Source organism: Danio aesculapii, chromosome 10, assembly GCF_903798145.1.
Source record: "Danio aesculapii chromosome 10, fDanAes4.1, whole genome shotgun sequence".
NCBI classification, from domain to species: Eukaryota; Metazoa; Chordata; class Actinopteri; order Cypriniformes; family Danionidae; genus Danio; species Danio aesculapii.
Window position 1 is genome coordinate 3,536,759 of NC_079444.1, and position 23,238 is coordinate 3,559,996.

General features: G+C 36.4%; 1 protein-coding gene across 1 annotated transcript; it reads right to left on the bottom strand.

The window, feature by feature from the left end:
• Nucleotides 1-360: 360 nt before the first annotated feature.
• On the bottom strand, nt 361-11,985 carry npffr1l3 (neuropeptide FF receptor 1 like 3). The gene is made up of 3 exons (XM_056467117.1): nt 11,640-11,985; nt 8,254-8,353; nt 361-1,255 (listed from the first exon to the last, which is right to left on the bottom strand). Exons 1-3 carry the CDS (start codon nt 11,983-11,985, stop codon nt 361-363), a joined length of 1,341 nt encoding a protein of 446 aa, XP_056323092.1.
• Nucleotides 11,986-23,238: the final 11,253 nt, after the last annotated feature.

A 23,238-nucleotide genomic window follows, 5' to 3' on the forward strand; every position in this document is an offset into this window, starting at 1 on the left:
TGCCGCGCTTCTCCTCGCCGCCGGCTCTCATTAAAAATGAATGACTTCCGGCTACTTTGATGCTCTCACCGCTTGTGCTGCCAAGCACAAATAACAATAATATCAAGCTCTGTTTACAACTAAACAGAAATGTTTGCAATAGACGATGAATATCAGACAAATAATCTGAAATACATAAAGGTTTACAACAAAATTAGCAACAGTAAATAGTGAGTACGTTTACCCCTTTAGGAGCACCAGTGCTAATAATTTAAGCTCTGTTTACAACTGAACAGAAATGTTGTTTATAATCCATTCCCACGTTTGCTAACAGACGACGAATATCAGCTGCTCAATCTGACACAGTCTGCTTTGTTTTATTCAAAGCTCCCACGCGTTGTATATTTTACCTCCCACAGAAGACACCTTTTCAATCTCTTCAAAGTGGATTTCTCTTCTCGCTGACGAGCCAGAGTTTCCCCCTTCGGCCTTATTTTCGATAATCGACACCCTCCGGTGCTCCAGCTCCAGCCGAACACACCCTGTCAGATCGCTCTCCGTGAAGATACGGTTCGTTTTGCTGCCCAGAACGCCAGTATTCAGTGGGCTGCAGCCCTGACGGGGGCGTTTGACTCTAAAGCGTATTTTCCGTCGGCCCCGAAAACAAGCCTGCCGCTGAAACACCGCCTGAAAACCTCTCTTAAAGTTCTCATTGAAGTAGCCGTAGATGATGGGATTGACGCTGGAATTGGAGAACGCCAGCCAATGGGAGAGAGGGAATACGTAGCTGGTTAAGATCTCCAAACTGTCGTCGTCTGGATGTCCGTAATCAGTTAGCATCATGAGCGTCCAGAGCGGCAGCCAGGATAGCATGAAAAGCAGCGCCACCATAATTAGCATCTTCACCACGCGGATTTTCCTCTTTCCCTGCGCATTAGCATGCTCGCTGACAGCTGCGGAGTACAGCTTAGCGCCGATGCGTCCGTACATTAGCATGATGAGCGCTAGCGGGATCACGTATATGTGTATGAACAGCACTGTGGTGTAGATTTTCCTCATTTCGGGGTCTGGCCAGGTCTCGTAGCAGGAGTATAGTGGGTATGTGTTGTTGTAGTCATCATTGTATATCATGAAGTGTGCTTTTTCTTGCTCGACGGTTAGCATTAGGACCGATGGAAACATTATGGTGAGGGCGAGAAGCCAGATCGTGCCTATTGAGACTTTGGCGATGAAGAGCGTAAGTTTGGGCTTGAACGGGTAAACGATGCAGCGAAACCTGCGTTTCAGATGAAGACAAAAGAAATGGGTGTTATTATTATTATTATTATTATTATTATTATTATACGTTTATTTCACGCGGCCGCCATTTACAAAAACAAAATGAGGCTGCGGTGGGAAGAACCCCGGAACTATAGGATCAGCAGCACTGTAAACATTGCAACAACATGCTGTGGACTACAAACCTCCAGCTGTTGTGGCGATTTTAAAGTGCAGATGTTGTGTAAACATCACTGTAATATCATTCAGTTCAGTTTAATTTAATCAATTAAAAGCATATTAGACATCAAACAACTCTCTTCAAGAGTAATACGCTTTAAGTGTGCTCCTAGGCTTCAGTTCATGGCACCAGGTAAACACTGTGGGGACGCTTCCCTGCTTGAGCGATACAACGATGTAGTCCTGTGTAGCACACCCTCGTGTTGTCTGTAATAGACTGAAAGTTACTTTTGAAAGTAGTGCATTACAATATTGAGTTACTCCCCCAAAAAAGTAACTAAGTGCGTTACTCAGTATGGAAAGTAATGTGTTATATTACTTTTGAGTTACTTTTGCGTTACTTTGTCTTGCCTGGCTGAGGTTTGTTCTCGTTCAGAACTTGCAGGTGTTTTTTCACCTTTTTCATAGAGAAGCTCTGCATTTACAGCACCTATATTGACCTTATTCTCCGATGCGGAAGTGCGCTCGTTTTTGCGATTGTTTTAGAACTTTCGATTCAGCTGCCTATGGGGGAAATGACTAGGAATAATAAACGTCAGAAAAACGGTCAAACTACTTACTCTACAAACAAGTGTTTGCATGACAATACTGACAAAGTAGAATAATATAATGAGAAAATATCAGTTCGCAACATCAAGCAGCAAAACGAGCTGTTTTTAACGTCTAATGAGACCGGAAGTCTCGAGCCTAAATTATTTAAATGGCTGCGCCCGCTCGTACGCGGAGAATAAGATGAATAACCTACATCTTCAATTACCTTTAAAGAAAGTACAATAAAGTTATATTTTAAGAATTTTCTGAGCCCAGAGCTCTACATGCTGAATAAACCCTCCTAGGGCTTGAGTGTTCACATACTTAAGTGGCTATTTAAAATACTTGGAATGTTTTATATTTTGTTACAGACATACAGTGTCATCCTGCATCTGTTTTGCAGCATATGAAATGTCCCAAACCCTATTTTTAACTGTCCAAAATGGGGAAAAATGGTTTTTATTCTCTGATAGTCAAAGCAAGTTTAAAAAAAACGTCTATGTTATATATGCATTAAAAAAATTTCAGGAAAAAGGGTTTTATGTAAATTTGGACCACATGTATGGACATCATTTTTCTCTAAAAGTACATCGTATCAAAAGACGATACTTCGATTTTTATTCTAATTAGGTTCCAATAAGCCCAAATAGCAAAGAGAGATAAAAACTGCATGTAGAAAAACAGCTTGGGCCCTAAGAGGATAAAGATAATTAATGTAAACACAAGTAATGTGTTAGATACTTTTCAATGTTTTGAGTTATTAGTGAAGTAAATTCACTGTCCATTGAGATAAAGACTGCAATAAAGCCTAAGAGTACTAACATGAAATCATTTATTAAGGTAAAAACTGATTTTAATCCTTTAAAATGTTTAATAACAAAATAAACAGTAAGACGATGAAAAGCATACCCAAATCAGAATAAATCTTTGAGCTTTGTCAGCCTGATCTCACGAGAAAACGTAAGTATTTTACGTTTTGACAGTTTAGTGGCTAATTCGTACAATTCGTACGAGTTCAGTCGTACGAAATTGTATGATTAAAAGGAGGCGTGGCACCTAACCCCACCCCTAAACCCAACCGTCATTGGCGGATGAGCAAATTGTACTAAATTGTACGAATTAGATCATACGAATTCGTACGAATTAGCCACTAAATCAAAAAGTTACGAATTGCCGTGAGATTGTGTTGGCTTTGTACGTGGAATAAATTTCTTCACGTGGCCTCAACGAATCTGTAAATCATTTCCCAAAAGAGAAATAATCGTACTATATTATAAAACCTTGTCGCTTCTACAATAACATAAGACAGGGGCTGCACCTCCTCAACAATAAAAGCAAGAACCATTTTCTTACTTTAGTCGAATTAATTGTTTTACCTGTGGAAGGTGAACTGATGTCAATCCTTTGTTGTTTAGCTGGAGATATTCAATGTCGGGTTTCTTGCAGTTGAGTTTTGCTACACATAATCTACACTTAACAACAATCCACTTCTTCGATGAATTCAAAATAACAAGAGTCCATTGCAAAAATGTAAGTCTCCTGTCTGCCATTCTGATTGTCCAATGAAACGTTTGTTTAAACCGGATCTTCAAAGTGAACCGGTCGAACCAGTTCATTCAATTGAATGGAGTTGTTGTGAAACGGTTTGCGTTTTCAATAAGTACTAACATACCGGATACTCCCTCTGACTCGGAATAAAGCAATATCCTGAGATATTCAGTTACTAGAACAGTACACCGACTCATCTGCTGTGAAAAAACAGACCTGATGAGGATGATGAGTGTGAGTCGACTGTTCCATCGCAGCACGCTCTCTCATTGAGTGTGGGACTCAACCTAAGGTAATTTTTATTCCGCAATATGTTTTTTAAAGCCAATTAAGCAAGGTAAAAAGTAACTTAAATAACATTACTTATTTTTAAAAGTAATGCATTATATTACTCGTTACTTTGGAAGAGTAATGTTATTACGTAATGCGTGTTACTTATAACGCGTTACCCCAGCACTGTCTGTAATAGTGTTGTCCTGGTACTTCCATTTTAAAATGTCCATTTCCCACTAACATTTAAGCACCGCTGAGCGCGTTCTTAATTAGCGCTTATAGTATTCACCAGGGCTCAACAGAAATGACTGTGATTGGTCGTGAAGGTCATCAGTTCACCGCTGTTCACAAAGTGCAAACACAGATACATGGACGCTAGAGCGTTTTAAAGCTGCGAAGATCAGTCGAGTCATCGCTTGTCTGTGTTTGCACTCAGTAAACATCGGTGAAGACCGGTGAACTGATGACCTTCACGAACAATCACAGTCATGTCTGCGAAGCACTGGTGAACACAATGGCAAATCAGCAGTGTTTAAAACGCGCTCAACAGCTCTTAAATGTTAGCGAGAAATTGACGTTGTTTTTTTCAGTATCGTGACAGGTCTAATACAGTGAAACAATCAGTTCATTAACTTAAGTTTGATAAATGGCATCTAAAATGTGTGTTTGGGAAAGAAAACATTAGCTAACTAGAGCCATTTCCCTTAACTTAGCTGAAAATGAGGTCCGATATCCCTTTTTATTTTCACTATTCATTCAGAATGGACTTTCGGGTCACTCGTAAGGCGGTGAAATGTTTTGTCACTTTCTCTTCGCTGATAAGATATACAGCCAGGTACACGACAATACGCCATTGTGGACACTATTCCCGTGTGACTCCAGGCGATACTTCAGAGTTTCTACCCACCGCAGCCTCGCTTTCACGTTCAAAATGTCAGCCACATGAAATCTGTCAATTGTGGTAACACTTTAACAATTCACAGTTAACAAATCAAGTAACAATTCACATCATTTACTATTGGCTTATGACATCATTAAGTATCTGTGAATGTGAATTAGTGCAGGGCAAAAATGAATCGCAATTAAAATAAATCGCATTCCAAAATAAAATTATTGATAATAATAATTTAAAAAAATTATTGATAAATAATATATTGACATAACTGAAATGAAACATGGAATAAATTATAACTTTTACTTAAGGTTTAAGGTTTACAATGCAAATCAGATCCAATTGTTTGGTAAACAAAGCAAGTCCCTCACATAATAATATCTCTACTAAAAGACAGAAAATATTACTTTACAAACTGTATTGCATAAATCATATAAGCATTTTGATTTTATTCAATAATAATACTTCTGAAGTTAATATAAGAACTTAATAAATTTATATTTACACTACAGCGCTGGGCAAAGACAAACGGAATCCAAAATAAAAGTTTGTTTGATATTATTTAAGTGTGTATATTCATTCGTTCATTCATTTTCCTTCAGCTTAGTCCCTGATTATCAGGGGTCGCCACAGCAGAATGAACCACCAACTACTTCAGCATCTGTTTTATGCAGCGGATGCCCTTCCAGCTGCAACCCAGTATTGTGAAACACCCAAACACACACACACATCATACACTACGGCCAATTTAGTTTATCAATTTCCCTATAGCGCATGTATTTGGACTGTGGGGGAAACCGGAGCACCCGGAGGAAACCCACACCAACATAGGGAAAACAGGCAAACTCCACACAGAAACACCAACTGACCCAGCCGGGACTCAGTGACCTTCTTACTGTGAGCCACCGTGCCGGCCCTGTGTATATTGATTATGTATATGTAAATACACATAGGCATGCATATATTTGAGAAAATGTTAATTCATTTTTAGATATAATATAGTATGTCCTGTATATGATACATGTTATATGTAAATTTAAATGTCTTGTATAGTTTGTTTCTCTGTATGTGTCAGGATTTTGCCACTTCGGTCTTGTTAATTCTTGTTTTGGTGGCAGAGTCTAGACACTAGTCCTGTCTTGTTTAGTATGTTGTGCTCGGCTCGAGTGTTGTGAGTGCACGTTAACTGTTTTATTTATCGTGTACTCATGTCTTGGGTTCTGTCTGTGTTGCCGTTGTTTGTTGCACGTGGCCTGTGTTTGCACTTGGTCACATGCTGTTGTGTTTCATGTGAACATGCGGTTAATGGGTTCACTCACAGGCTGTGTGTTCTAGTACTGTTTTACGTGAGCACATGGCTTGTGTTGTGTCTGTATCATGTGCTCTCCTGTCTAGTCTCACCCTTATTGTTAACCCATTGTTAGTTAATTATGTTCATCTGTTTACCAATTCGCTCTAGTTTATTGCTTCCTCTTGTTCGTTGTCCTGTGCCAGTGCTTTGTCGTTCATATGTTGTATCCAGTGGAGTCGGGTCCTGTTTTTGTCTAGCCCTAATCCTTGCCATCACTGCCCAGACAAGTTTGTTTGTTTATTTGTTTGTTAATGTTTTCCCCCTCTGGGTTGTTTTTGTTACTTTGTTATTTTATTGTTAATAAAACCCATTAGTTACTGTAATTGAGTCCTCGCTCCTTTCCCCACCCACCGACTCTGACAGTATGTGTGTGTATCACATAAACATAATAAATATATATTATACACACGCACACACATATATTTATTATGTCAAAAACAAATGTTTATTTTGGATGTGATTAGTAGAGCATAATATATTTATTCAGTTCTTATTTTCATTTCAAAAGTATTATTGAATAATACCCAAGTGTTTATATGATTTATGCACAATACTTTCTGTCTTTTAGTAGTTGTATATTATATAAGAGACTTGCTTTGTTCACAAAACAAGTGGATTTAATCGGATTTGCATTGTACACCTTAGATAAAAATTATTATTATTTTATATATATAATGCTTCAAGTTTTTAGTTACTCTCAAAAACATTTCGTATAAATTCCACGCACAATAAACAAATAAATAAATAAAATTTGTTGCAGATTTTGTCTGGCCTGCTTGTTAGCTGCCTATTATTAAGATATTAAGTGTTTATAAAGCCTATAAACTAATCTGACCCAATACCTAAACCTAACTACTACCAAACTAACTATTAATAAGAAACTTTTTAGCCAAGTATTTAACTAAAAATAAACGAAACTCACATCCTCAAGGTTATACAAGTGAAAAAATTCCAGCGCAATACTTATTAAATGCTTTTTTAATTCAACATGTTCACTTATTAGAGTCTAAAGTGAAAATTCACATTCATGGAAGAATTTCTGAAGCGACAACAGCCTGAATTAAAGCATTTTCATCATTACATTAATCAACATCGAAAGATTAAATTAAAACTTACATGGCTTTAAGAATAACGGTAGATTATGCGGCTGTGTGTTTATGCTTTCTAAATAGTATTTGCAATTCTGTGCACCGTCCCACCCCAAATAAATACATAATATGTTTCAGCTTTGCTGGCAAAACATTGCAACCCAGGCTCATTGTGGATACGTAGCCCTTATATACATTTCTGGAGATCGCCAAATATGTCCCAGGAGCTACGTTTTTCTGCAGTTCTTGCTTTCGCGAATCCACTAGAGGTCGCTGTGTACGCTTTTTCAGATCTCAAATTTCTCAAGCGAGTGTCATTTGCGCCTGCTGTTCTCACGTAAATCCACCAGAGGCTGCTGTCGACTGACTGACTGACTGAATGATATCCCCACCTACCCCCTTATCTAAACCCAGCCGACAGTGATTTCAAAAGCAATCCAGAAAAAGAAAAGCCCTCGCGGCCTGCTGATTTTTATCATGTTTCTCACGCTGTTATTTACTTATTTGTTTTATTTTTCGACTTTTGTTTCGTCTTACCTGCTTTCTGGAACTGTTCTGCATCTGACAAGAACCCTGTCGTCGCGGTCAACTCCTCTCTGCGTCTCATGTCTGCCGACGTATGCGACGAGCTACTGGGCAAACTGGTAATAGCGAGAAAACCGTCTATAAAGCGGTAAGAGGTCAGCTGGTAGCACAAAAAGGAACGTCATACCGCCCCATAGCGTTCATTTTAAAGACGAAATGCAGCCATACGCATCTCTGGCTACATAATTCATGCTCTCCAGAAATGTATATAGGGCTACGTTTTCAGAATGAGCCTATGTTGAAAGATTGAGATGTTTCAGTTTCTATCCAAACATCACACGTGTGCACTTTAATAATACCTGCAAATATTGAGTTCTAGTGCTGTTATAAACACAAAACAGAAACTCATCAATGAGCCCTCATGGGAAACAACATGTGAGTAACTAATTGGTGCTTCCAGCAGAGCTGCACACTTCAGATATAAGCAATGGCTGACACAATACTGCTGCTCTATTCAGGAACATTTGTTTATTATATTTCATTTGATTTGCAGAATTATAAACACTCACCTGTCCACAGCAATGGCGACCAATGTAAAAACGGATGCGGAGACTGACATTCCCTGCACCAGACCACTCAGTTTGCATACAGTGTTGCTGAAAGGCCAACCTGATGAAGACACAAACATCTAATAAACGATTAACTTATTTACAGAGGAGGAAATAAGTATTGAAGACATTTTCGTGTTTTCCTTGGCTGTGTTTTGGATCATTGTCTTGCTGAAACGTCCACCCTGATTTCATCTGCTAATGTAGATGTTGGACTGAAGCAGCTGATATTCATTTACACTGAGGAAGGCCATAGGGTTGCTGAAGAACTACTGAGAGATTTCAGCTGCTGTCTGGGCTTTCACTGCTGGAATATACCTTCCTTTCTTCATCAGCTCAATACTTTTTCCCTGCGTCATATCAGTTTATTACACAGAACTTCATTTGTAAACTAATTAGATTTGTTTTCACTGGAGTTGTAATAGGTATAGTTTATAGCGCCTGATTTAACAAAAAACTATATATATATATATATATATATATATATATATATATGATTAATTTATATATATTTATAAATAAAAGTGTAATTATATATATATATATATGATTAATTTATATATATTTATAAATAAAAGTGTAATTATACATATATATATATGATTAATTTATATATATTTATAAATAAAAGTGTAATTATACATATATATATATATATATATGATTAATTTATATATATTTATAAATAAAAGTGTAATTATCCATATATATATATATATATATATGATTAATTTATATATATTTATAAATAAAAGTGTAATTATCCATATATATATATATGATTAATTTATATATATTTATAAATAAGTGTAATTATCCATATATATATATGATTAATTTATATATATTTATAAATAAAAGTGTAATTATACATATATATATATGATTAATTTATATATATTTATAAATAAAAGTGTAATTATACATATATATATATATATATATGATTAATTTATATATATTTATAAATAAAAGTGTAATTATCCATATATATATATATATATGATTAATTTATATATATTTATAAATAAGTGTAATTATCCATATATATATATGATTAATTTATATATATTTATAAATAAAAGTGTAATTATACATATATATATATGATTAATTTATATATATTTATAAATAAAAGTGTAATTATACATATATATATATATGATTAATTTATATATATTTATAAATAAAAGTGTAATTATACATATATATATATGATTAATTTATATATATTTATAAATAAAAGTGTAATTATACATATATATATATGATTAATTTATATATATTTATAAATAAAAGTGTAATTATACATATATATATATGATTAATTTATATATATTTATAAATAAAAGTGTAATTATACATATATATATATATATATATATGATTAATTTATATATATTTATAAATAAAAGTGTAATTATCCATATATATATATATATATATGATTAATTTATATATATTTATAAATAAAAGTGTAATTATCCATATATATATATATGATTAATTTATATATATTTATAAATAAGTGTAATTATCCATATATATATATGATTAATTTATATATATTTATAAATAAAAGTGTAATTATACATATATATATATGATTAATTTATATATATTTATAAATAAAAGTGTAATTATACATATATATATATATATATATATGATTAATTTATATATATTTATAAATAAAAGTGTAATTATCCATATATATATATATATATATATGATTAATTTATATATATTTATAAATAAGTGTAATTATCCATATATATATATGATTAATTTATATATATTTATAAATAAAAGTGTAATTATACATATATATATATGATTAATTTATATATATTTATAAATAAAAGTGTAATTATACATATATATATATGATTAATTTATATATATTTATAAATAAAAGTGTAATTATACATATATATATATGATTAATTTATATATATTTATAAATAAAAGTGTAATTATACATATATATATATATATGATTAATTTATATATATTTATAAATAAGTGTAATTATCCATATATATATATGATTAATTTATATATATTTATAAATAAAAGTGTAATTATACATATATATATATATGATTAATTTATATATATTTATAAATAAAAGTGTAATTATACATATATATATATATATGATTAATTTATATATATTTATAAATAAAAGTGTAATTATACATATATATATATATATATATATGATTAATTTATATATATTTATAAATAAAAGTGTAATTATCCATATATATATATATATATATATATGATTAATTTATATATATTTATAAATAAAAGTGTAATTATCCATATATATATATGATTAATTTATATATATTTATAAATAAAAGTGTAATTATACATATATATATATATATATGATTAATTTATATATATTTATAAATAAAAGTGTAATTATACATATATATATATGATTAATTTATATATATTTATAAATAAAAGTGTAATTATCCATATATATATATGATTAATTTATATATATTTATAAATAAAAGTGTAATTATACATATATATATATATATATATGATTAATTTATATATATTTATAAATAAAAGTGTAATTATACATATATATATATGATTAATTTATATATATTTATAAATAAAAGTGTAATTATACATATATATATATATATATGATTAATTTATATATATTTATAAATAAAAGTGTAATTATACATATATATATATGATTAATTTATATATATTTATAAATAAAAGTGTAATTATCCATATATATATATGATTAATTTATATATATTTATAAATAAAAGTGTAATTATACATATATATATATATATATATGATTAATTTATATATATTTATAAATAAAAGTGTAATTATACATATATATATATGATTAATTTTTATATATTTATAAATAAAAGTGTAATTATATATATATATGATTAGTCTTGTTAAAATGTCAAGACTGAGAATAGACTATAAAAAGCACCAAATATGATTATAATTGCACTGTGGAGAAGTACAATGGTTTTTATCAGGCATTCAGCGCAGATGATCCTTTGGGGTCTGTGGAAATGGACATTTACCCCTTGTCTTTCTGACTTCTGGCTGAGCCGAAGTGATGCAAATGCTACGGGCAGAATGCTCTGCCTTTGTCTTCGGGTGATACTTTCAGGCCAAAGAAACCCCTTTTGTTGATTAACTCATGTGGTTAGTAGCTGGGCAGGTTTCTAACACCTATATGCAGGTTATCATGCTGACTCCAACACTGAAGTTGCAGGCTAAATTGAGCTATCTCATAGTGTATGCTAAGGCCCTGTATTTCTACAGTTTCTCACCTGTTATGAGGTTGTCCACTAATGTTGTGGGAATGCAGAAGATGCCGACCAGCAGGTCACTGACAGCCAGATTGAGGATGAAGATGTTAGTCACGGTCCTCATGTGCCGGTTCCTCAGGACTATCACACACACCAGAGCGTTCCCCATCAGGCACAGCAGGAAGATGAACAGATAGGCCAGCGTGAACAGCGCAGCCGTCGGCAGTGAGTGCTGGTAATACGGAGACAGGATGATGCCTGCCATTGTGCTGGAGTTGGTCACGTTGGTCTGGTTGGTGCAGTGTATGTTTGAGATGACGCAGATGGAGATATCTGCCCATAATCCCACCGTCTCAGAGCCCTCCATTAATGCGAAGCAATTCTGGAAGGACACGAAACACATATTAGGACTGGAAAAGAAAATCAGACTCAAGTAAAAGTGCTTGGAAAATGAAGTGCAAGCAGGGGGGTGTGCTATATGACCATATACAGTTAGTCATGATTATCAGCCCTCCAGTATGTAGTTTTAAACCAATTTCTGTTCAACGAAGAGCACATTTCAACACATTTCCAATCAGAATAATTTTAATAACTCATTTCGAATAGATTTTGTTTTAGTAGATTTATTTTCTCTGTGTCATGATGACAGCACATAATATTAGACTAGATATTCTTCAAAATATTCAGCTTAATGTGACATTTAAAGGCTTAACTAGGTTAATTAGGGTAAAGTTATGGTAATTAGGCAAGTCACTGTATAACAGTGACAATCTAAAACAAATATTGCTTAAGGGGCTAATAATATTGACCTTGAAATGGCTTTAAAACCATTAAAAACTGCTTTTATTCTAGCCGAAATAAAACAAATAAGACTTTTCTCCAGAAGAAAAAAGATTATAGGAAATACTGTGAGAAATTCCTGAATCTGTTCAACATCATTTCAAAAAAAGAAATAAAAACTCACATTAACATGTTTGACATCAGCTTTATGTTGTATTGACAAAATAAACAGTCTATCGTTTAATTTTGTGCGCTATTATTTATTTTGTGTGGTGTCATAAAATACATTTTTATGGTAATACTTTAAATAAAGGGCCCATAGTTTTCCTGAGGCACCTTTGACTGAGGCACCGGATGCGCCGCTCGAAACCGCGACACGGCACACCAGACACTCTCTGTAGCGTGGCAGATACATGACGTGTCTCGAATCGTCGCGCCACGCATTTTTGAATTCTAAACAGGTTTCTGCAGCGGTCCGCGGCGCCCAGCCGTCGACTTGAGTGTACCCTGATAGAAACCTATGTTTAGAATTGTAAAACGCATGCTAGTTAAGATCACAGGGAGCTTCTGGGATCACGAGAAATGCAAACGACTGAAGTATAAGGTAGACTCGATGAGAAGTACACATGTTTGCAAACCTACCTAAAGATACAACCAATAATTCCGATTAGAGCGATAATGTGGAGAATATTATTCTTGTGTTGAGCCCAATGAGCCTTGCATCTAAAAATAGAGCTAGCGTGTTCATTTAGTGATATCGCTTCGACTGAGGATATGATGACGCGCCTGTCAATCAATATTGGTGGGTGGGGGGACCGCTCTCCTACGTAAAGTTGCCGTCGGTTTGAAAACCGCTCCAATTGGTCCACCGTTTTTTATGTTGTTAAATTGAAAAAAAAAGCACTGGGTGTGTTTATATCACCTCAATATGACGGTCTATACACCATACATGCACATATGTCTGTCCAAACAGCTTGAAAAGTAGATTTTTTTACCATAGGTGCCCTTTAATATGAGTCATATTGCACGTCTTTATGGGGATGCAGACAGAAACATGAATAACAGCATTGTGAGAAAGTTACAATCTTGAAACTACAATGTTTACATTTAGCATTTTTTAAGCAATATTTATTACTATTATTTCTATGTTGGGGCAGCAAGGTGGCTCAGCAGTTAGCACAATCGCCTCACAGCAAGAAGGTTGCTGGTTCGAGCCCCGGCTGAGTCAGTTGGTGTTTCTGTGTGGAGTTTGCATGTTCTCCCTGTGTTGGCGTGGGTTTCCTCTGGGTGCTCCGGTTTACCCCACAGTCCAAACACATGCGCTATAGGGGAATTGAATAAGCTAAATTGCATGCGAGCGTGTGCAAGTGTGTGTGGGTGTTTCCCAGTGTTGGGTTGCGGCTGGAAGGGCATCCGCTGCGTAAAACATGTGCTGGATAAGTTGGCGGTTCATTCCGCTGTGGCGAATTAAGCCGGGATTAAGCCGAAAAGAAAATGAATGAATGAATTTCTATGTCAGACCTTTCATTAGGAATTAATTAGTTTTTGAAAGAGGTTTCATATTGTATTCATATTTATTTTATATTTCTATATTTTTAACCAAACTGAGACCCGTCACAATAATCACTATATCGACTTATGGTGCAATATATGCTCATCACCTCAGTCACTTTTGACGTTTCAATATATATTTACAAACAACACTACTCAACTACTAGTAAACACTACTCAAAGTATGAGTAAAAATAGCCTTTAGGAAAGTGGTGTATAACCCTGTGAAAATGACTGCACTTTACACCCTGCAGATTAAACATGTAGTGCACACCAGTGCCTTTTGGGGTGTTTAGGTGTAAGGTAATTAGCCATTCATGGACTATTATGGATTCATTGTGTGAAAGTTTTAAAAGCATGGCCTCAGTACTGCATAATGCTTGTAAATGCTACTAAATATGCTACTATAATGCTACTAAATATGACCTCCAAAGACTACGTCGAATAGTTCGGACTGCTGAGCGAATCACTGGTACAACCCTTCCTACTCCCCAAGAACTGTACTTATCCAGAGCGAGCAGAAGGGCTGCCAAAATCACTCTGGACCCCTCACACCCAGCACACTGCCTCTTTTTACCTTCTGGTCGACGCTACGGAGCACTGCGCACCAGAACAGCCCGACACAGAAACAGTTTCTTCCCTCAGGCAATCCATCTCATGAACACTTGATCATAATAATTGCGGAACCAACATCACTACTTGCTATACACTTTTATACACATATACACTTATTTAACAACACACTTTACATGCCAATTTGCACATAACAGCTGCACATATAACATTGTATATAGTAATAAACACGTACATACACTTGTCAATCTGTATATTTGCACTCACTACTTCTATTTTTTTTTTAATATATTTATTATCTGTTGTTTGTCCTGTCTCTGTAATCCTGTTGCACTGTAGAAGCTCTGTCACCAAAACAAATTCCTCATATGTGTGAACATACCTGGCAATAAAGCTCTTTCTGATTCTGATTCTGAAAGCTGTAATGTTCAGTACTTCTCCCCCTCTTTATCCCCTCATCTTTGGCTTTATGTTGGTTCAGCTGGTTTCAGGGGTTTATATTTCACTCACGTCTTTGACAGTGCTTTGCTCATAGAATAAGAAGGAAAGGTAACTGTTGATCGCTGAGAATAACTTTTACACCCACACAACCAGTACATTTACACAGAGTACGTTTATCCATGGAGTACGTTTAATAATCCGATTTTAATACGATTAAAACAAAACTTTGATTAGGAGTATACTATCTAAACAGCGATTTTTGATCAATTTAATCCGATTAAGGTCATAACCGCTTAAAATCATAATAAAAAGATCTTAATAAATAAAATCCCAAAATAATAGTGTCATTACTGAGGTGCAGTACAGACCTGTAAACACCGTAAACAAACTGTTACCATCATGTAGGATTTTCACCGCATTTTGCCACAGGATAGTCTATAAACACACAGCTGTTTGACACTTTCCTCTGCATTTAATGAGTCAGTTGGTGTTTCTGTGTGGAGTTTGCATGTTCTCCCCACGTTCACATGGGTTTCCTCCGGGTGCTCCGGTTTCCCCCACAGTCCAAACACATTTTTTGCAGTTCAGACCATAGACTGTAAAATATATGGACGGAGTATCTGTGACGTCACCCATAGGTTTCTGAACACTGCAAAAGAAGCTACAAGTAGGCGCGGCCAACCGTCGCCATTTTGTTCACGCGTCATCGCACCCACGGCGGGATACCAAACAAGGGCAAAGAGGCGGAGAGTGAGCGGAGCTACAGACACCTGCTGGCACTTTGCTTAGACCTGGCAGACAGACTTTACTTTGGGAGAAACGCTTGATACTTTATTACCTGCGACTCGTTTGTGTTCTGACCACATGTGCTTGGCTGTACACTATATCAGTAAAGTGTTTAGACTTTTAAAAACACTGTAGTAATACATTGAGCCACTAAACATTGTTCTTATGACGTTTTTCTGCAAGAGGAAAACGCGAAATACGTCCAAACACTTCAGATATAGTGTGTGTTAGTAAATGTAAGACTATTGATGAACTCCAGCATAACACTGTATGATAACGCCTCAGATGACTGTTCTAGAGCCTACAGCTAATCAATCTGTCACATTCTGGAGTGCTTAACGGGTCTAAAGAAAAATATTAATGATAAATGATCTTAAATAAAACAGATACATTTATAGAGATGGTGTATAAGTATATAACTTCACTCACATGGGAAACGGAGGCCACGTGAATGGTTTGTGAGCACAATTAAGTGCACACAGCATCCCATATCATCTGATAATTGTAAGAAATAAGTCCAAAAGGCAGCTGACTGTGTAAAGCCACATAAAACAACACAAAAATATGATGAATATGCCGAGATCAGTGGCTAATCTGCCGGATTCAGCTGAGGTGAAGTGACGGCGACCAGCGAGACCTAGCTGTCACTCAAGTAGCCACGCCCTTAATTATGCAAACTTAATATAACCTAATATAAAGGAAATGGATGAGTTATAAAAAAATTCACCCCCCTCACAGTTGTCATGGAGGGTAATAATAGCTATATGAACCAAAATCGTTCTTTGTACCAGGCTGTAAACGCCTTTTTTTCTGCTGTAAAGTTGGCCATTCTAACAGTGGGCTCAATTGCAATTTGCTCTATTATGGAGCAGGACTAGCGGAATTTTGATGAATTGCAGTTTCAGTTACTTCCGTATTGGCTTCCCGAGGGAGAGCGGGAGGTTGCCGCTTGGTTTAGACGTATCTTTCTGAAATCCAAGTGAATATCCTCCAATATTGAGTGGAATATTTGTACCGATCAAGACTTGTTCACGTTGTGAAGTGAAAATGTTAAGCCTGCACTGTACAAACTGTTAAAAAAGGTCTTAATTTGGTTGCTACTGGTCAGGAAATATCCATATGGTGGAAACAGTGGGCATTAAACTGAGAAAAACGTAAACATAAGAAAATCATTGAGACTGTAAATCAGCCGATTGCCTCTACCTACGCAATACCTTACAAGATGTGTTTGCAAAAGTAAAGGCTAGCGCTAAGTGACTGTCCATTAAGCACAGGCTTATCTGTAGGTTAACACCCTGACGCCACTGATCCTTTTTGCATTCTCAATTCTGTGATCAAGTTAAACATACAGCCTTCCTCATAACACACAATAGTAGTTTGTACTACAGCATGTGTGCTTAGACTTTGTGTGTTTATGCCTTGTGGCACATGATTTTTTACTGTAAGTGTTAGCAAACACTTAGGTTAAAGGTTGGAGATGCTTTAAGAAAACAAGGCTATTCATCTTGTCTAAAAGGGGATTAACCAGTTTACAAGAATTGTTAAACATTCTCAAGTTTACTGTGTTAAAGGGCACATAGTTTACCTCTTTTTTATGATGGAATATTAATATTATGGTTCTTCTGAGTGTGCCAGTTCAGGTTCAGTTTAAAACACAATTCAGATTGTTTTATTATAATGTGTTATAAAGTGTCATGTTGGGGGCGTGTCCACAGTTCGCTGATTTATGGGTGTGTTGCTTCACATGTAAATTAGTTTCAGCTTCCCGCCAACGTAATAAGGGGGCGGGGCCATGAGCTCACCCGCTCTGTGTTTGCAACAGAGTCTGACAGGTAGACTGCGAGAACGAGCTGGAGTGTGAGGTACAGCATTCAGTCGTACATGTACGACTCGGACACAGACCAAGCAGAGAGTACAAAATCATTTGTGTCTTTGTACAGTTTTACAGCCAACTGTGTGCTAGTTTCAAGTGCCGAGCTTGTACACAGAAACTAATAACCACGCACACTGAATTAACTTTGACTGAGGCACCGGATGCGCCGCTCGAAGCCGCGACACGGCACACCAGACACTCTCTGTGGCGCACCAGAAGCATGAAGTGTCCCGAATCGTCGCGCCACGCATTTTTGAATTCTAAACAGGTTTCTGCAGCGGTCCGCGGCGCCCAGCCGTCGACTTGAGTGTACCCTGATAGAAACCGATGTTTAGAATTCTAAAACGCATGCTAGTTAAGATCACAGGGAGCTTCTGGGATCGCGAGAAATGCAAACGGCTGAAGTATAAGGTAGACTCGATGAGAAGTACACATGTTTGCAAACCTACCTAAAGATACAACCAATAATTCCGATTAGAGCGATAATGTGGAGAATATTGCTCTTGTGTTGAGCCCAATGAGCCTTGCATCTAAAAATAGAGCTAGCGTGTTCCTTTAGTGACATCGCTTCGACTCACGCTGAAAATGGCGGACGTGAATCAACAAACTGAGGATATGATGACGCGCCTGTCAATCAATATTGGTGGGCGGGGGGACCGCTCTCCTACGTAAAGTTGCGGGCGGTTTGAAAACCGCTCCAATTGGTCCACCATTTTTATGTTGTTATATTGAAAAAAAAGCACTGGGTGTGCTTATATCACCCCAATATGACAGTCTATACACCATACATGCACATATGTCTGTCCAAACAGCTTGAAAAGTAGATTTTTTACCATAGGTGCCCTTTAATGTTGCATGTGCTGGTCTCATATAAGCTGACCACTCAGCTATTCTCCCTATAGCTGCAGTCGAAGCCTAAAACAGGAGCACAGAACTGCCACGTGGCTACACTGTGATTCACAAATGATTCAGTAGCAATGCACTTTTTCTTCTTAACATGATCGAGTAACTAATAATCTAGTGCCATATCTTGTGTGTACGCCTCTGCTGATTAGTAGCGGCATGTCCCTTTAAGAGATTGTGCACAAATAGACTTTCATATCAAGTTCACGTGAATATAAGATGCCATTTCTACACATAATTTGACGTCAGAAAAGATGAGCTTGCGCTCTCTGAGAAGCTGGCTGAGAGGAATCACTCAGTTGCTATTGCTGGGGAGATGCTTGACCACTGTAATCACTGCGCTTTTCATCTGCTCACCTTTGCGGCCGTGTTGACAATGCATAAACGATGCCTGAGTTATATGGGCGTCCTCATTATTTTGGAGCTTTTGATGAAACCTGAAAGGAGAGAACACTTTTATTTTGAAAACTTTGAGGTTGTGTTTTAAAGGGCACCTATGAAGCTGTTCATATTGGAGCGATAGAAATAAGTCTCTTTAATTCAATTACCGACAATAAAACAGGATCTGGAGTTTGCATGTTTTCCCCGTGTTGGTGTGGGTTTCCTCCGGGTGCTCCGGTTTCCCCCACAGTCCAAACACATGCGCTATAGGGGAATTGATGAACTAAATTAGCCATAGTGTATGAGTGTGTGTGTGAATAAGTGTGTATGGGTGTTTCCCAGTCCTGGGTTGCGGCTGGAAGGGCATCCACTGCGTAAAACATATGCTGGAATAGTTGGCGGCTCATTTAGGATCCAAAAATAGGATCCAAACCCCAGTGATTTTGAGGCCCACCTCAACATGATGTAGGGGTGTGTTTTCCCAGCCCACCAAATTGATTGACAGATGCTTATTAGCAAGTCTTCATAGTAACGCATATAAACATGTCCACAGAACAGGATTTGCAAAGAAACTGGGATTAAAAAAAAAAAATCGGACTATCTTCGATGGTGGTGGAGGATGTTAGATAGGGGTGCGAGGGCATGGAAAGTTGAACCCTGGTTTGTAATCGTGGTTCATACTGTAGTGGGCGTACTGCATTTCTTGTTTTGGTTGGAATAGATAGACATTCATGTGTGGGTGGGATTGGTGGGGTTGGTTCGGGGGTAAACAGTATTCTCTAGATTAAAAACTTTACTTAGAAACAGAGAACTTTCTAATCTAAAGGGAGGATCTCTAGAAATCCATGCATTCAGCTGACCCTTCACCTACTCCTGCCCTCCCCTCGATATGGCCTGGGTCACTGAAAAGTTATCAGGAGTTTCCGGATGTCAAGTTTCTAAATCATAGAGCAACGGTCCATTAGTTAATGTATACAGTAAGTATGAATAATCTTGTAAAGCATTCATTAATCATAGCTCATCATTAACTAATGCATTATTAATTTCCAAAGTTGTGCTTATTAACATTAGTTAATGCACTGTGAGTTACCATGAACTCACATCATTTAACTTCAATACCATCACTTAAATACCATAATAAATGTATTACTAATTGTTTGTTTATGCTAGTAAACACATTAGCTAATATCAACTATTTGTTATTTATTTTAAAGGTAAACGCTTTACTTCCTAATAAAATAGCAGCAAATATCTTTCATTAATTTTCCTTCAGCTTAGTCTCTATTTCAGGGGTCGCCACAGCGGAATGAACCACCAACTATTCTGGCATATGTTTTACGCATTGGATTCTCTTCCAGCCACAACCCAGTACTGGGAGAGGCGACAAATATCAGAAAAACAGAAGTCGATGCAGCAAGAGAAGCTGTGCGAGTCGTTTCTTTATTTCATACATTGTTTGCGCCAACAAGCAGGTCATTAATAATGTAATAATAATAATAATAATAATAATAATAATACTAAAGTGGTTAAGACATTTTATAATGAGCAAAACAACATTTATGTTTTACAATGTGCTGGAAATGCTGCTCTGTCAAATGCAAAGTCAAAAAAAAGAGATGTGTGAACAGGGCAGCACGGTGGCGCAGTGGGTAGCACAATCCCCTCACAGCAAGAAGGTCGCTGGTTCAAGCCCCAGCTGCGTCAGTTGGCTTTTCTGTATGGAGTTTGCATGTTCTCCCCGTGTTGGCATGGGTTTCCTCCGGGTGCTCCGGTTTCCCCCACAAGTCCAAACACATGCGCTATAGGGGAATTGATGAACTAAATTAGCCATAGTGTATGAGTGTGTGTGTGAGAATAAGTGTGTATGGGTGTTTCCCAGTACTGGGTTGCAGCTGGAAGGGCATCCACTGCGTAGAACATATGCTGGAATAGTTGGCGGCTCATTTCACTGTGGCGACCTCAGAAATAGAGACTGAAAATGAATGAATTAATTGATCGGGGGAATTAAATGAATGGGGAATTGATCGACTAGATTGTGCGTAGTGTATGAGAGTGTGTGAATAGGGAACTAGGTGGAAGAACCATATGTGATGTGATCTCTCTCTCTCTAATCGAACCGAGGAGCGCTAAACAGAGGGCTGTTCCATAAACCAAGCTATGAGGAAAAAGCCGAGCTTTTCTTGATTTATTAATGGCGGATTCTGTTTCATAAATCAAATTTACAATAGTTCAAACTCAGTTACTCTGGCAACTTATTCTGAGAAATTAGCCTGGTCCGGGGTAGGTTAACTCTTAAGTTCAAGCTTAATCAAAGTGATGTTAACATTCGCCTGCCATAATTTAATTCACTTAACCTTCTATGATAGTTAAAACTTTAGTGTTGTATTTATTTATTGTTTCTTGTTAATAATTGATTGTTATTGCATGTAGTGCAAGAAGGTCTATGTATTGTACATTGTTCGTACTGTATTTTCTGTTTTTAAAGAGCCCATATTATCCATGAAATAGGGTCATATTTAGGTTGTAAGGGTCTCCAACAACAGTCTAATATGCATGCAAGGTCAAACAACAGTTTGATGGTCTTATAATCTGCATTTATTTTTACCTAATTATCCCAGCGACTCCCATATGAATCGTTCAGCGATTCATTTGTTCCCAAACCCCTCCTCAGCACGAAGCTAATCTGCGCTGATTGGACCGATGACAGCCTGCTGCGATTGGTCGACACGGACAAGGCTTCAGCGCGAGGCAAAGTCAAATGCCCAGCAGATAATTAACAATATAAAAGTAGTCACAGTACACACACGCTTCATAGTGGATTTTGGCTGCCAGTGGGTGAATGTAAACACAGACGATGGACTAGAAAATACTGACGACTAACTATTTTATTGAGCAAAAAGTCCAAGAACTGGCGAGGAGATCTCCTAGCCCGTCACAGTCTACTTGCTCTTTTCACACACACACACGCACGCACGCACGCACGCACGCACACACACACACACAGGGCCGGCACGTCCATAGAGGAGACCTAGAGCGGCAGAATAGAGAGGGGGCGCCGCTCAGTTATATCCGCGAATCGCTCCGTTATACCCGCGGCGCTCAGTTATATCACCAGTTAGTGGGCGGGGCCGCAAGTTTCAAATCTCCCGGGTTTGCGCGTGCAACTACTTGTGTTTCGTAGCCGCGTCATCACGAAACACCTAATAACTCGTTATCAAGACGACTCGATTGAAGCACTATGAGTCGACTCTTTTATAGATGAATCAATAATTTTAAACACTGTACACTTACAGATTTAAGCCTTAGCTGGATATTTCACTTCACTTAGAGCTGTGTTACACACTACATGGAAGGGCATTTTCAAAAACCCATAATATGGGCTCTTTAAATAATAATAATAATAATAATATAATATTAACCTGAAGTTTCTGTTGATGTATTAAAATTAAGATAAAGGAGTCAGATCTTCAGTGGTTTAAAGTGATATGATGAATTGGAGGTATACTGTTATTCCACATTTGAGAAATATAAATCATCATAACTTTAGATACTGAACACTGACACTGAATAATGTTATCTTCTTAGAATTGAGAAGCGTTTGTTGTCTACCTTTAAGTACAATAAATATATATAATGTTCACAACCCAAATGAAAACAATCGTATTACTCGTTCTTCGTCTCAACACCTCAATTAATGCATCCCATCATGCACATTTTTCTCTAATCATCATCTCATATCACAAAATCACATGACTTTTTTTAATGTGCATGCTGGAATGTATTCGGTGGCGGTGTTTCCATCGTAGTTTACGTGCGTTTTCTCTTATCGAACTAAACGTTTTTCCTGCTCAGTTTGTGCAAGCTTTTTAATGCACATTTTCAAATTTAATACACACCTTGGATTATGCGATTATTCAGAACGTGCGTAAAAATAGGTGGATGGAAACACAGCTAGTGTCGTCTTTGCTCTGTTCCTCCAGTGTTTATAACCGCGTCCTCCATGGAAACAGCCATAAACGAGATTAGTGTCATGATAATCTTGGCGTATATGCAGTCGCTGGAGAAACCTGGAAATGACGTGTTATAAATGTAATCACAGCTTAAGCGACAACAGTAATTGAACAGGTCGCTTCAGAGTTTGTTGCTGGTTTAAAATATGTAATTTAATAATCTTGGATGAACTGCCCACCCTGGGGTGTTGCTAATATGGTCACCAAGTAAACAGACTTTCCTTGAAAGGGACTTTACAATTACTCGCTTCGGGATGTCAGACGCTGAGAAATGCCATGCAAACAAACGGAGAACTTTCTAATCTGAAGGGAGGATCTCCAG

What these genes read in the sequence shown, in the direction of transcription:
- npffr1l3 (XM_056467117.1), bottom strand. Translation starts at nt 11,985, where the DNA reads ATGGAGGGCTCTGAGACGGTGGGATTATGGGCAGATATCTCCATCTGC. An exon ending in AGTGGACAACCTCATAACAG is followed by an intron (nt 8,354 to 11,639) that starts GTGAGAAACTGT and finishes TGTCTTCATCAG; the next exon opens with GTTGGCCTTTCAGCAACACT. An exon ending in GTCGCCATTGCTGTGGACAG is followed by an intron (nt 1,256 to 8,253) that starts GTGAGTGTTTAT and finishes TCTGAAACGCAG; the next exon opens with GTTTCGCTGCATCGTTTACC.